The sequence below is a fragment of the Dermochelys coriacea genome, chromosome 1 (assembly GCF_009764565.3).
Source record: "Dermochelys coriacea isolate rDerCor1 chromosome 1, rDerCor1.pri.v4, whole genome shotgun sequence".
Taxonomy (NCBI): Eukaryota; Metazoa; Chordata; order Testudines; family Dermochelyidae; genus Dermochelys; species Dermochelys coriacea.
In genome coordinates, this window is record NC_050068.2 from 134,327,564 (window position 1) to 134,344,128 (window position 16,565).

The 16,565-nt window shown below is 37.8% G+C and overlaps 1 protein-coding gene across 6 annotated transcripts in view; it reads left to right on the forward strand.

Moving 5' to 3' along the window:
- The window catches only part of FRMPD4 (FERM and PDZ domain containing 4), a 435,982-nt gene extending 423,175 nt beyond the window's left edge, over positions 1 to 12,807 (forward strand). For 4 of the 6 annotated variants that reach the window (XM_043502497.1, XM_038382454.2, XM_038382464.2 and 1 more), the window contains 6 exons: positions 884 to 973; positions 1,589 to 1,771; positions 6,456 to 6,594; positions 7,234 to 8,295; positions 8,613 to 9,872; positions 11,252 to 12,807. In XM_043502497.1, coding sequence (XP_043358432.1) covers positions 884 to 973; positions 1,589 to 1,771; positions 6,456 to 6,594; positions 7,234 to 8,295; positions 8,613 to 9,872; positions 11,252 to 12,591 — 4,074 coding nt within the window. In that variant the 3' untranslated portion in view covers positions 12,592 to 12,807. Of the gene's footprint in view, positions 1 to 883; positions 974 to 1,588; positions 1,772 to 6,455; positions 6,595 to 7,233; positions 8,296 to 8,612; positions 9,873 to 11,246 lie in introns of all 6 variants that reach the window. The other 2 variants (XM_043502671.1, XM_038382491.2) reach the window with 1 other exon arrangement.
- Positions 12,808 to 16,565: the final 3,758 nt, after the last annotated feature.

Below are 16,565 nucleotides of genomic sequence, written 5' to 3' on the forward strand. Positions count from 1 at the left end.
TTTGGAACTATATTTGCATGCAAAATATATTTTTTTAAACTGTGGATTTTGAGGTTTTTGCCTGAGCAAGGGCTGCAGATTTTGGACCTACATTATTTTTATAAACTAAAGAGAAATTTTTTTGGTCTAAAAATTGTACTTTAGTTCTTAATTTTTAAATTGTTTGTTTTTCCAAAAAATTAAACAACAAGCAAACACAACACTCCTGCCCCCCAAAACCTTCATTTAAACCTATTTGTAAATGATTCCTATTTTTCATGGAACTAAATTATGGCATGTTTGTATGTATCTTTTTCTATTTTTCAGGTTCATCCTCTGTTATGGGTAGTAGAAAAGTGACTAAATTTTTGCTTGTTTAAAAAAAACTTTGTAGAAATAAGTTAGAAATAAAATCCTATATATTGCAAGTATCTAGCAAAATGTGCCATGTATAGCTGTTCTTAGCAATTTTTTAAACATTTTGTTCTTTTTAAATTCACATTGGTAAACCAAATTTTAAAGAACTGCTACTGATGGTGATTATGAATAGAAACTCCAGTCTACCCTTGAAATCCCTCAATGAACAGATGTTTAATCGGAGTAGTGTAACATTTTCCTTTTACTGGAAAAGTTCCAATGTACTTGCAGTGCCCTGATGCAACCCATACATGAGTCTTGAGTACATCTGATCAAAATAAATACGATTTTAATTCCAAGATCTGAAATCTTGTTCCGTCATCAGGAATTCAAATATATAATGTTTTATCGCCAGGCTGATGAGCTTGTCACAGTCCAGTCTCCTTAGGCTGTGTAATCATGTTTTAATTCTTCCATTTCCATATGTGTTGATTTCCCCCATTGCATCTTACTCCTGTAATAACATCAGAGGTTTCCTTCTCCTCAGCTGTCTGCTCTGCAAGCCAAGGTGCATTATCTCAAGTTCCTCAGCGATCTGCGATTATACGGGGGGCGTGTGTTCAAGGCAACATTAGTGGTAACTTTTTCCTTTATTTTCTTGATAATTTTCTCCAACTAATTTGCATCTGCCTGACTCTCACATTTGCTTTAAGGAAGTTCAAGTCCAAATCAAACATTCTAAAATAACACACACACTACATTGGATCAAACAACACAAACACTTTTATTTCATTCTTCTTGAAAATGTCTTCCTTTGTATTCTGATTGGCAGCTTGGAGGTAGCATTCATTTGGTGGATGATGCCATGGGTATAATTATAAAATACTAAAGTTGTTGAATAAAAAATTATTCTTTTAAGAAATATACTCTACATCCACCCAGGAAAACCACAATGCAGTCAGTTTTTAACAAAAACAAATTGTGACATAACTTTTATTTTATGCATTTTACTATAAACCTAGTACAGTCATGTACCTGTTGTTGTTTTTGTGTTTTGAGGTTTTGTTTGATTTTACCTCTTACTGAAGAACTTACTAACTCATGGCAAAGAAATATTGTGCAAATGAAATCTCATAAAAATGAAACAGGGTAGCAGTGCTGTTTTTGTTTCATCTTATTTTATTTTTGTTATGCAAAACCTGTCAGGTTTCTTACTCTTTTTAATTTTTATTTTCTTCTTTTCATGTTACAGCAAGGAGAAAAGCGTTCAGAAGTGACTTTGTTAGTAGGGCCACGCTATGGTATCAGCCATGTGATCAACACCAAAACGAACTTGGTGGCCCTGCTAGCAGACTTTAGCCACGTTAACAGAATCGAGATGTTTACAGAAGATGAGAGCACTGTTAGAGTTGAGCTCCATGTCTTAGATGTAAAAGTAAGTTGACTGTTGATTTATATCAATTTAGTATCTTAAAATAGCATGATTTTCATTTTCCCTCTTTTTTGGAATAGTTGATAAAGTTGTGCATGATTTTGTTTTAAATGTTTTCATGCTACCAATATTATCAACGTGTATTTTAGAATTGTTTTAGCCAAATGGCATATGGCTGATTACTTAGGAAGATAGGAATTTCCATATCACATCAGACCAAGGAGCTATCTTGTTCAGTATTCTGTTCCAGATGCTTCAGAGGAAGGTACGAGAAACCGCACAGCTCTGGAACAACCTGCCTAGAAGGGAAATTTCTTCCCAATCCCGTAACTCTTCTGAATTCTTTTTATTCTATCTAATGTAATTGTGTGGGCTCTCGTTCTTCATATAAATGTCTGATCCTCTTTTGAATCCTACTGAGCTCTTTGCCTCAGTGGAAATGAGTAGAATTTAGCAAATTACATCCTCTCAGTGCAATTTATAGGATCTTGAAGCTTTATGGTGGAAGCTTTCATAGAGTTTCTATAGAATTGTATAGAGGATAAATAGAGCTTAAAGTGGGAAATATCACAGTATGCAAAAGTTCAATACTTTTAAGCCAAGGATGCTACCAATTTTCCTCTTTCTTACAAAGGTATATGGAAAAACTTACGCCAAATTTTTACCAAGATTTTACACCATATTTACCAACCTCTTATTTCAAACACTTAACTTTTATTGACAGGTATCATTTCAATATATTTAAGTTGATAATATTGCTGCAACTTGATGCACAAGAAAACATTACTGGCTGGTGTGCACCTTCTACTCTTTAGCTCCCTGGACAATAATGATATTTGAAGATTTCAGAGTGCTTTACAGATATTAATGTCACAGCACCCCTTTGGGGTAATTATCCGGATGCAGAAACTGAGAAAGAAATTAATTGACTAATTTTGTTCACACAGAAGTTTTGTAGCAAAGCCAGGAATCTCCTAGTTCTATGATGTAATCAGAAGATCATTCTTCCTCTGTGTTTAAGACCAGGTACTTTGAAGGAGTAAGGAGATGGGAATCTAAGAAGGCTAAAATACTTTATAATGCTAATTAGAGCTGTTGATTAATCGCAGTTAACTCATGCGATTAACTCAAAAAAATTAATTGCAATTAATCACAGTTTTAATCACACTGTTAAACAATAGAATACCAGTTGAAATTTATTCAATATTTTGGATGTTTTTCTACATTTTTATATATATTGTATTCTGTGTTGTAATGGAAATCAAACTGTATATTATTTTTTATTATAAATAGTTGCACTGTAAAAATGATAAACAAAAGAAATAGTATTTTTCAATTCCCCTCATACAAGTACTGTAGTGCAATCTTTTTGTCGTGAAAGTTTAACTTACAAATGTAGATTTTTTTTTGTTATATAACTGCACTCAAAAACGAAACAATGTAAAAGTTCAGAGCCTACAAGTCCACTCATTCCTACTTCTTGTTCAGCCAATCGCTAAGACAAACAAGTTTGTTTACATTTACAGGAGATAATGCTGCCATCTTCTTATTTACAATGCCACCAGAAAGTGAGAACAGGCATTTGCATGGCACTTTTGTAGCTGGTGTTGCAAGGTATTTACATGCCAGATAAGCTAAACATTCATATGCCCCTTCATGCTTTGGCCACCATTCCGGAGGACATGCTTCCATGCTGAGGACACTCGTTAAAAAATAAGTGTTAATTAAATTTGTGACTGAATTCCTTGGGGGAGAATTGTATGTCCCCTGCTCTGTCTCACCTGCATTCTGTCATATATTTAATGTTATAGCAGTCTCAGATGATGACCCAGCACATGTTGTTCATTTTAAGAACACTTTCACTGCAGATTTGACAAAACGCAAAGAAGGTACCAATGTGAGATTTCTGAAGATAGCAACAGCACTCGATCCAAGGTTTAAGAATCTGAAGTGCCTTCCAAAATTGAAAGGGACGAGGTATGGAGCATGCTTTCAGAAGTCTTAAAAGAGCAACACTCTGATGTGGAAACTACAGACCTGAACCATCAAAAAAGAAAATCAACCTTCTGCTGGTGGCATCTGACTCAGATAATGAAAATGAACATGCATCGGTTCACACTGCTTTGGATTGTTATTGAGCAGAACCCATCATCAGCATTTCCCCACAAATGGTGGTTGAAGCATGAAGGGACATATGAATCTTTAGGGCATTTGGCATGTAAATATCTTGCGACACTGGCTACAAAAGTGCCATGAGAACTCCTGTTCTCACTTTCAGGTGACATTGTAAACAAGAAGAGGGCAACATTATCTCCTGCAAATGTAAACAACCTTGTTTCTCTGAGCGATTGGCTGTTCAAGAAGTAGAACTGAGTGGACTGGCAGGCTCTAAAATTTTACATTGTTTATTTTTGAATGCAGTTTTTTTGTACATAACTCTACATTTGTAAGTTCAATTTCCATGATAAAGAGATTGCACTATAATTCAATTCACTTGTTTTAGGTGAATTGAAAAATACTATTTCTTTTGTTTTTTTACAGTGCAAATACTTGGAATCAAAAATAAATATAAAGTGAATATTCTACACTTTGTATTCTGTGTTGTAATTGAAATCAATATATTTGAAAATGTAGAAAACATCCAAAAATATTTAAATCAATGATATTCTATTATTATTTAACAGTGCAATTAATCGCAATTAATTTTTTTAATCACTTGACAGCCATAATATTAATAGCTAAGCAACATAGACCATAAAACAGGGAAGTAAACTGTAGTGACCTGCCAGTTCAGTGAGGGAAGAGAAATATAAATGGTGGGTATCAAGAATGACAAGGAAAGTGAGTCGCACAAGATTTATATGGACTAATGACCAAGAGGGTCAAAATTCTTATTCCGCTTCCTGTCAAAAGGAGAAACTTACCAAAAGTAGTGTTATGATGGCACATGAATAAGGATATGGAAATTTTGCATATGATTATCCATAACTGAAAAATAATGTGAAACAGAAGTTTCACTACCACAGTGGGTAGGCCTAGGAAGTGGTTGATGTTGACTGGGAACTAGGCATGGCCATAGCAATTGGGAAATACTTTAAGTATAAAGTAAAGCTGCTTGAACCCTTGACAGAAATCCAGAATGAGGGCAGAACTAATACCGTGTGCCTTCCCTTTGTGATGAATTGTTCCATGGGATGCAAGAGGAGGGAGTGGGCCTAGCTGAGTAAGGAAGGGGAAATTTACATCTGCCTGTAGCAGCACTAGTGAATGTGGCTTAAGTGTCCATTCCCGAATCAGTAAAAGGGAATGATAATATCTCTCAGGGTTACTGTGAAGCTTAGTTAGTTAATGCTTGTAAAGCACTTTAAGATCCTTGGTTGAAAAGTTCTATATAAGTGTAAACAGCTTGAGTCTTTCTTTTACTGTTAATTTTCCTTTTCAGTATTCTCTCTACCACATGTTATTTCCGAAAAGTCATCAATAAAACTTTAGTTGCTTCTAGGTTACAAAAAGGGTGAACAGCAGGTCACAGTAATACTCCTGACATTTAAAATCTCTCTGGAAATCATCTACTTTTATTGATCCTCTCAGAAAATTCAGCATCAAGAAAGCATTTCAAATACATCTCTCTGTACATGCATACCTGCTCCTTCTCAACACTAACATAACAAGAATTGATTCACTCATCTTTGGGTAATAATTTGTATTAATTTTATGCCCAAAGTTGACTGCTTTGTGGCAAGCATGTGTCCTTATACCAAAGTTCCTGTACTTCTGAACAAAATCTCAAATTGCCCAGAAGAAAAATGATAAATAATAATAATCATAATTAATGATAATTGCCTGGATTTTTTCACTGGGTCTGAAACTGCACATGTAAAGTGCTACGTGAATAAGGGTGTCATGGAATTATATCAACACCATGTGTATTGGCTTAAGATTCTACGCTACGGATTTCTTTTAAAAAAACTATATACCTTGTTTTGTGCTTTGTCCTAGACAGCTATGATCACAGAACCTTGTTTTGATCAAGAAGGCAAGCACACAGCTTCCTTCAAGACCAATTGTCTATTAGTTTGCAGGAGGGTCCATAAAATCTTCCCATAAATGTGGATACTGCTATAGTGTGGCACTCAAGGACTTTCAGTGAGCTGTAGCAATGATCCCAAGAGTCATTACAGTGCAGCAAGGTGCTTGGCCGTAGATTCACACCCTGGCTTGCCAGGCAGTAGCTTGCAATGTAGATAAAACCCTCAGGTACACCAGTGAGAAAGGAGAAATATTTAGTTCTAAAATTTTATGAACAATATTCACTTTTGAATAAGTTCTAGAAGTTAAGCATCTTAGAATTCATTTGAGAATTAAAGCTTTTATTATTAATAATTATATAGAGAACAATACAAATATTAGTTGAGCATCAAGTGAATTTAAAATGTCCAGTTACACATTTTCCTTGCTTCAGCTCTCATCTCCCCCAACATTTTGTACCCTAAATATTGTTTTCAATCAGACCTTTCAGAGCTGAGGAAAACTAATTTATTTTTTGATTTTCCAGTATAGCATTTGTGAAATAATTTCTATAATTTACATTTTATAAATATACTAATTTTTAATAAGTCATGTTTGAGCAAGTAAATTGATTAAGAATGAATAACCTTTAACCAAGACTTGGTTGTTTCCTTCATAGCCTATTACTTTGATAATGGAATCATCAGATGCAATGAACCTTGCCTGTTTAACAGCAGGATACTATAGACTACTGGTTGATTCAAGGCGCTCAATATTTAACATGGCCAACAAGAAAAATGCAGGAAACCGAGAAACAGGTATTTATTGCATAATACCATTAACAGAAGTCACATGTACAAAACAAGGCCTCGATCCTGCCATTGGACCCACGTGGACAAAACTCCATTGATGTCAGTAATGGTCTGTGCAGGTACAGGGGTATGCCCATTCAGATCTGATTGCTAGTCTGGGGCTTAGAGTTGTAATATATAAATTCAGCGTTATAGTATTTTAATATTCACCCATTGTTCGTATTAATGGTAACATAAAATGTTTAATGTATTCCTCCTCGTGCCACAGTGAAACAAATAAATGATCATTTGTTTGTATACAGGTTATAACATTTTATATAACTAGAGTCTTCATGCAAAAATGTGAGGTGCTGGGGGTTTTTTAGATTATCATATCAACCAGTCCTGGGTTATCCTTTCACCTAGTTTTAGTTCTCTGCCCACATAGCATAAAAACATCCAGTTAATCTTAATTCTTAAATCAAGAGCTCTGTAACTTGAAGTAGAGGAGAGTTTGAAAATGGTTTGACTGTAGAAGGGACAAGTTTAGGCAACTGTTATATATTTAAAACATTGCTTATTCAGAATTAACAAGTCAATATTATAAAATTTCATGGAGCAGTTCATTTGTTAAATGACTGTTGCTTTTATTTTGCTAAACTGTAGGAAATGAAAATAGAGGGAAGTATAACCTCCATGCTTCTGAGTGGAACTGTGTACCAAAAACTACTACATTCATGGCTGAAGGAGATCAAGAAGCCCAAAGAACATTTGTAGACCCAAAACAGAAGACTCCAGAAGTTTCCGAAAGCCCCATGTGTCAAAAAGATCACAGGCATCTGTACATAGAAAATACCGATAATTCAGGTGGACTCGATCAGGGGCTGACCAAACAAGATGACTCCACTGAGGCAGGAGGAAACAGAAGTTTAAACCAGCAGTCCTTACTGTCACTCTCAGGACTGGAATCTACCAAGAAAGCACAGGATTCTCCAAGGGGAGCAAAAGTATCCTTTATATTTGGAGATCACAGCTTGGATGGTATCAGTCCCCAAACCCTTGGCTATGAAAGACTTCTGGATGAAAGTCCAGAAGTATTGGACAAACAGAGAGCTATTCATATTAGTAGTACCAATGACATTAAAGGTCTAGAATTGTCTCCAGATGTTGAAAGCATTCAGTTTGCTACAAATTCTGTTTATGCAAGCATAAACGATGGCAAAATATTTGGAGCTGCAGAAGGAATAGAAGAGCCTTTGTTGCATGACATTTGTTATGCAGAAAACACAGATGATGCTGAAGATGAAGATGAAGTTAGTTGTGAGGAGGACATTATGGTAGGAGAAATCAGTAGACCTACCATTCTCAGTCTTTCAGGTTCAAGTGATGATATTATTGATTTGACATCACTCCCCCCTCCGGAAGGTGATGATAATGAAGATGACTTCTTATTACATTCTTTAAACATGGCCATTGCTGCTCCTCCACCTGGCTTCAGGGACAGTTCAGACGAGGAAGACTCTCAGAACCAAACAACACAGTATACAGAAGACAAGGAGCAAGCTAGTAATCTAAGAAATGATGGCATTCCAGTGTCGCTCATTGATGCTGTCCCTACTAGTACTGAGGGGAAGTGTGACAAGGGGCTAGATGATGCTGTAGTCTCCACTCTTCAAGCACTAGAGGCTTTGGCTGCTTCAGAGGAACAGCAGACGAATGACAATTCAGGTTCTTTCACCATAGTTACATTTATTCATTGAACATCATTCCACTTCATCCATTTGCACCATTTAGCCTTGGACACATTTCATTCTATATGTTTTTACCATCATGTATACACCTCACATTCCATATCACGTGGTGGAACTATCATAATGTTGCTAAGTTACCTTTCTTGGGGATTATGCAATAAAATCAGAGTATGTTTTAAAATAAACCATAAAAATCCCTTTATTTTTATATTTAACACACCCCATTTGCTTATCCGTTTATTCAAGTGCCTCAGATGCTTTCATTAATTGGCTCTTATTTTTTGTGGCATGCAGGTGTAGCAATCTTGCGAGCATATAGCCCTGAGTCATCTTCAGATTCTGGCAATGAAACAAACTCTTCTGAAATGACTGAAAGTTCTGAACTAACCGCAGCACAGAGACAGTCAGAAAACTCAACACGTATGTTTTTGACCACTAGTGAAGGTTACCAACCCCTTGTGGAAGAGCAAACAGAGTTTCCCATTGCTAAGAATCAGGCTGGAGGACCACTTGCGAAATCCTCACAGTCGATAGCTGGTCACCAAGCTGCTGAGCTACAGTCAAAAGTTGTGCCTTCGAAGCAGATTCTTCATTCAGACAATATGGAAATGGAACCAGAGACCATGGAAACAAAATCTGTCACTGACTATTTTAGCAAATTGCACATGGGGTCTTTAGTATACTCTTGCACTAGTAAAAGGAAAAATAAGATGACTGATGGAGAAGTGAAAGCAGCTTGTGATGGTAATGCTACTGTGAAAAAACATCAGGGAACTAAAAAAGCAGAGACTGATGAAGATCTAAAAGCTATATGTGGTACTCTTTCATCAAGAGACAGTCAACGCATAAGCACTTTTAACGTGGAGAGAATTGCCTTTCGCCAAAGATGGTATGCTGCTGCCGATGGTGAAGCTGCAGATAAATCAAGCTCAGAAATAGTGAATGGGAAGACATTTCCAAGAGTTTCTGGTCTTGGTAAAACGGATACTGGCTCTAAGAATGAAGTGGATCCTGAAGTTGATGAGGGTGATACTTCAACACTTGGCCCAGGTGAAAACTTTTTGTCTGATATAACTGTGTCTTCAGCCAAAGACCTAAATGACTCAGAAGATGCAGATGACCATTCTTCCAAGCTACCGGAAGCTGAGCAGAGTGTGAGTAGACTTTGTGAATATCACTTGACCAAGCGCATGTCATCTTTGCAAAGTGAAGGTCATTTTTCTCTGCAAAGCTCCCAGTGCTCTTCAGTGGATGCAGGATGCAGCACAGGCAGTAGCCCATGTGCTACCCCAGTCGAATCTCCTCTTTGTACCTCTGATGTTAAGCACATTATCTCAGATTCATCTATGAAGGGAATTGCCTATATTCCAGCAGATGAAAGAGTTGTCATTCTTCCAAACCATGGAACAACATACAAGGAACTACATCAGCAGTCAGAAGCTGTGTGTCATAGAATGACAATGCCTGCCATTCATTCAGCAGTTAATGCTGAACCACTGTTTGGCACTTTGAGAGATGGATGTCATCGGATCCCCAAGATTAAAGAAACTACAGGTACAGCAATTTCAAAGCATGTGTTTTTAAAGACACATATTTAACAGGGTGTGTATGTAAAAACCAAGTGTGAAGATTACATCATCTCTTATCTGAATGCGTATTGTCAACCTAGAGTGGACAGAGAAATTAGGTCTAAACTGTTTCTATTCATTCTCACTTTCTGTGGTTCTGCTGTGTGTCTTTTGCTAAAATAACCCCAATTAATATGTTGACACTCAGGAAAACATTTCTATTAACATTAGTTTTTTAAAAATGTTTCCCAATCTCGCTGACAAGGCCATCTATTGGAAAGAGCATTGCTTGAATGCTACATCAGAATTTCTAAAATTTTGTTTCTTTGGATGCTTCTGTGGAGCTAGATCTATTTGATCCATATGAGCTTTAACAATGTATGTAAATTTGGGGTAGCGGGGGAAACTGGGATTTAATTATCATATAATAAATACTATTTGCCTGCTATGTGGCTAAAATAAGTGACTTTTGCTAAAATAAACAGTTGCATAGAATAATCTCCAGATAACAATATGAAAAGTGTGTTGTTATTGATAGGCCAGGAAAAGGCTTAGAGCACTAACTGTAAAGAAGAGAAAGAAATGGGATTAACTATGCATCCTTTTAATTTAAAAAACAGTTGCATAAGTTTCCTGTAAGGATAGTTTAGGTGCAGTATCCTAATCACAATCACATTAAGACCCAATTTTAAGAGATTTTATAAAATCTTGGTGGGGCGAGTTGTTTGTTTTTAATTTAATTGAAAACAATATTTGGTTGGGGTCTAAACATTCCCTTTTACTGGTTGCAAGTGAAACACAGCAGCAATGTGTAAGTTTATGAGAACCAAAAAATGAAACTGATGAGAAGCAAAAGTGAAACAGTTTCTTTTCACTGCCTATAAAAAGCATATTGTGAAACAGAATAAAAATAAATGGAATTTTCCAAATTCTTTCCATTTTAGTAGACAGATTTTTAACCTGTCAATATCCCTTTAAATACTAAATGGGAAACTTCCATTCCAGTTAACAGAGGGACGACGTTCATGAAAGTTCTATGGAACAATTTTCTGGGGCCTCACGTTACAAGTCAAAGTGTGGTAATAGAGGAAGTAGTCAGTTATGCATAAATGAGAATATGTTGATAGATGTTTTAAAAAAATTTCGTGCTGAGAGAAAGACAAAGACATGACTATTTCCTGAAAGACACATTACTATTCATGCATGGTACTAACTGAAATGGGGGTCCTGGAAAAATACCGTGAATCTATTGGGACAGTTCATTTTAAAAAAATGTCCATAAAAGATGCTTAGAAATTCATTCTACGAATATTATCAGTATGATGCTTAATTATTCTCTCTGTTCTTCTACTACCCCTAGTGTAGCTTTCACAGAGCCTGGAAAGGGAAGTCGAGGGGGCATGCCTTCAGCTTTTCCTAAACAGCCTCTAACTGACTCCATCATGCTATCATCCAACATTCACTCAGAATCAAAGGTGCCAAGTCAAAATCAAGACTCGTTTGACATTCCTAAAGTAAAGCAGGGATGTGGGGCAGCAGTTAGTTTATGGCCATGTGACGTGATGGGAGGAAGCCTCAGAATACCACCCAGCAGGAAAGTATTGAGACACAGCAGCAGCAGCATCTTTGTAGGGTCCACTGGCACTCAGGTGCTTCTTGAGAAGAAAAAGGCTGCAGTCAGTCTGAAGTGTCTAGACATTGCTGCAAGAGATGATTCCAAGTCGGAAAAAAAGGTGGAACTCCCTCTGGGCAAAAAGTTATCCAAAAGCTATTCTCAAAGTTCTATGAATGTCAGCACTGACGTCAAAGACAATAAAAGGTCTTCAGTCACCAGCTCCATGCAGAAGGACTCCAAACAGTACAGAATTTTGCCCTTACGAAAGTCAGATGCCAGCAACTGGAGATGCCATGGTCCCTTTAGCTATTGTTTCCTAAGCAGAGGAAATGACAAGGAGGAGGATGAATATGATGGAGACAACAACCACCTCTCATGCCTCTATGAACCACAGATACCGTGTGTGTTACCAGAACCAGCCAGTCAGTCTTTTTCCATTGAAAATGAGAAGAAAGCTGTTGAGTCCCCCAAACAGATACTAAATAGTATACATGACAAGAGCAATGCTGAAGACCAAGGTGGCCAAACTGATATGAATCTCAGTGACATGGCCTTTGAGGCACAAATCACAAGAATAAATGTGATGAAAGAGAAAACTTATGCAATGCCTGATGGATTTCTTGCAGCACAAAAGGATGCCAATGAGCTGCTCTGTCTGGTCCGAGCAAGTGTGGGGAAGAGGGAAGATTTACATCCGGAAACATATGACCTTAAACTTTCTCAGTACAAACAACTGTTATCTATTGAATCGAGACAGTTGGGAAGTGCCTGCAGGAAAATGGCCATGGCTGATAAAAGCCCCGAGGAAATGTTCCTAGCTATGACTTCCAGCTTTCAAGTGCTCTGTTGCTTAACAGAAGCCTGCATGCGTTTAGTGAAAGTCATGAACTCTGAAACACGGCAGCAGGAAATTATAGCTAAAATAGATGAGGTCGTAATAAACTACATTTGTCTTCTGAAAGCTGCAGAAGCAGTGTCAGACAAGACCTCCGATGATTCTAGCATTAAACTCTTGGCTCGACATTCGACTACCATGGCCGCTATTGTAAGCACACTAACATGTTCTCTTAAAATGCTTTTAAACAAATAAAATACAAACGTCACTTCATAATCTACCTTTGCGAAGCCATACATAAAACCTTTTGTTTACTGTATGTGTATGAACTAATGTAACAAATTCAGCTCCCTTTTTTATTTTATAAAAAATAAGTATGAGATTTAAAAAAAACAGTTCTACTACCGAACATTGACAAAGTACTGGCCAGATCCATCCTTCTGTTTATATTTTAAATGATAAAAAAAACAACAACAAAAAAATCAAAGAATTCCACAAGAGCATATTAACGTTTGGCTATTTTTCATATAGTCAAATCTACAGGTGTATGATGTGAGCTTTTAAAGCCTGTGATGTCAGAGGAATTGTTTCCTGTTCCTTCCGAATTTCCATTTGGAGAACATTACATCCACATTTAGAAATAAGAAATGGAATCATAATGTATATAACACAGTATTTAATGTTTTAAAATTATAATTTTTAAGCATTGGAAATAGCAAAAACATATTTAAAATCCAAGAGACTATTATGACTTACTAGAGAATATATATATAATAAATAACTCTTTTGTTCATATTGCCTGGTTATCTGATGCTTCTTTTCTAGGAAATGCTTCCATATTGCAAATAGAGAAAATGACAGATTCAGATAGTATCTGATATATTATATGGTAGAATGTTGCATTTTGGGACCAAATGATAACTGTGTGGAAGGTAGGGAAGAATGGTGAAGGGCATAGAATGTGGAATGGGTTGGGTTTTTTTATGATGAAAGAACTGTGAGAAATACATTGATTTCAATGAAGACAGAAGAACCTAATGGCCAGGTCTAAAATCCTTCCATTGGTGAACAGAAAGCAAAGGAAAACCATTAGGAAGTTACTATTCTTGTACAATTTTATCATAAATAAATGAATCATCAATTTGTTAACATATTTTACAGTTTGTATCAGATGATTATGGATGTATAAATGTAAACACCTTCATAATAAAATTAATCTTTTGGAAGAAAATACCCTTTTTGCAAAAAAAAAAAAAAAAAAAAATCTCTGAAACATTTTTAGCAAAGAACCCAGGTACTTTTACTGGTGATAGAGAGGGCATTTGTGACAGCGTCTCTAATACATAAATATATGTGAAATATGCAGTAGCCTTAAAGTTGCAACACAGCCAAGGTAAAAGAATTCAAAGTTTCAACAACTCTTAGGCTTTAAAGGGGAGATTTTTTTAAAGTGTCTATGAGCTTTAGGCACCCAGCTCTAGTGAAAACATTAAATCCCTAAACTCTTTTGATAATAGCCACCCTAACTTACTGGGTTGTACCTGGTGTAGGTATTATTGCCCATGTTTTTCATAATCTCGCATGTAGAAGCTGATGTAATAATAACAACGATAAAGGTCTTGGTTTGAAAACTGCACTTGCCTGCTCATCTGTAGCAAAGTTGAGGCTTTCTTTGTTGAGTGAGGGGGCCTAAGAATCAGAATTGAACCATTTGTTAAAAAAAAAAAAGAAAGTGTGATTGCAAAGAATAACCTACCAAATGTGAAGACAAGCAAGCTGTGTTGTCTCCTTGAGTCTGTACACAGACAGCTCCAGAGACTCTGCTTCAATTTATAGCTTTGTCAAACAGCAACAAAGTGAAATTTAAAAGACGGTGGTAAGCTTCACTGCTGCCATTCAATTTTACAGCGGCTATTTCACTGTGAGCAGCAGTAAAATTGTCAAGATAGATCTTCTTCATCTCCCTCAGCAGTGATGTCTAAGCATATTGCATTGAAAAGATTAAGTGAATTATTTTATGTGAGACACATTCTTCTACTGCTTAGACACCTGTATCAAGTCTGGAGCCAAGGGTAACATTTTCAGATATGCCTATGTCCCATTTTCAAAAGCTACTTAAATGCTTAAGAGCTGAATCCCAATTGACTTACAATGCAGTTTTCGCTTCTAAGTGCCGACATCACTTTTGAAAAAAAATGGCACTTAGGTTCCTAAGTCACTTAGGCGCTTTTGAACATTTTGTGCTAAATTCATCTCAGTTGTGGCTCTAGTGAAATCAGATTATTTGAGCTAATGAAGTTACACCAAGCATGAATTTGGCCATGCAGGTTTAATTTTCATTACCAATATTATTAATTATTACTACTCTTTGTACTGTATAGCAAGTAGGCACCCCATTTATCAACCAGATCCCCATCGTGCAAAATACAAACACAGAGCAAAAAAGATGGACTCTACCCCAAAGAGTTTACTCCTAAAAATGTAGCAATGATATTATCCAGAGTGTATAACTTCCCATATGAAGCTCAGCAAGTGACAATCCACATGCTATGTCAAGTGCTGATTTTTGGACAAAAAGTTAAATAATAAGCCACTGTGACAGCTTTGAAATCCCTGAAAAATATTTTGTACACTTCTTTGACTTGGCTGAATGGAGGCAGGGAAAGAGACAGTTACCATATTTTTTAGTGAACAATTCTGTTTTTCTCCAAGTGTTCTCTAAACAAAACTTTGAGATCCCCTGTCAATGATAATAGGGTTTGGAAGCCCTTGGCAACTGAAAAACCCATCAGAGCCATCTAATGATGATGCTGTAGTTCCTGATTTAATCTGCTACTTCTACACAGTCAAAATAGTAGTCTACAAGAACTAATAATGAGACAGCACCTCTTCTGTTTGAAATAACCAGAGTGAGCTGCTTTAATGATTAATCTGGTGGCACTTCGGGCTTGATGCTTGTCACATACATACAGGTGACATTGTTTCAGTGTGCTTTGTGCTGTGTTGATATGATAGTACCTTTCACCTATGTTCATTTTGAGGTCCCACCTTTAGAAATCTAAAGAGTGCCAAATTCTGCCTTATTTGGGGTTGCACAGGAGCTCCAGGGCCGAAGTTGAGTAAAGGAACTGAGGGCTGCTGAATTTAGTGGTTCCTAGCTTGTGTGTGTATTTGCCGTAGCTTAATCTCCCCCATTCAGTCTGCGTTGATTATCTTTCTTTTGGTCCATAAAGATGTAATATCTTTTCCAAGTTCTAAAGGCAATGTTAAAGACTATTTTTATTCATCCCCAAATAGTGACTTAAGGCATCTCAGAGTTTGTGAACTGCATGTGAAATGGCTCTGCTAATGAGCAAGACAGGCTTAGTAATGCCAGATTGCTGCTATTGCTCTACTAAAGCTCCCAATCTAATCCGACTAGCAGCCACTAAGAGGTATCTTTTTGCAACTGTAGTGTAGTATGTCCTGATGGTGTCCATTGCTCTAAACTATCCTGCATCCCTGTCATTTATTCACAATTCTGTAGTTTTATTTCCCCGGGCTCATTTTGTTGAGGTCTTGATTACTGTCTTCAGAGCTTCAATGTCTGTCACAGAGGTCACAGAAGTCACAGATTCCGTGACTTTCCGTGACCTCCATGACTTCTGCAGCAGCCATTGCGACTGGCTCCAGGGCTGCCCGGGCAGCCCATGGGCCAGTCACACCAGCCGCTGCTGGGGCAGTCTTGGGCCACTGCCCTCCCCGCCCCAGCAGCAGCAGGAGGAGTTTGGGTGTGGGAGGAGACGGGGTTGGGGCATGGGACAGGGTGAGGGCTCTGGGTGGCCCTAACCTTGGGGGGGGCTCCCCGGAAGTGGCGACATCCCCCTCCTTCAACGCCTAGATCCGTGCACTGCCTCTGTCTGCAGGTACCGTCCCCGCAGCTCCCACTGGCCACAGTTCCTGGCCAGTGGGTGCTGCGGAGCTGGCAGCACGTGGACCTAGGAGCTTAAGGAGGGACCTGTCGCCACTTCTGAGAAGCCAGGTAGGGAGCCTGCCTCCCCTGCCAAACCTCACCTCCCAGCACCACTGGGGATCCCAGGCTGCTCCCACCCGAGCACCCATGGTGCCCCCTGGACCACCCCACCTGAGTACCTGCGGGGCCCCCCCACGCACATGTGGCACCCCCCTGACCACACACCCCCAGAGCACCCATGGCACCCCCCTTGGCTGCACCCCCCCAGAGCACCTGT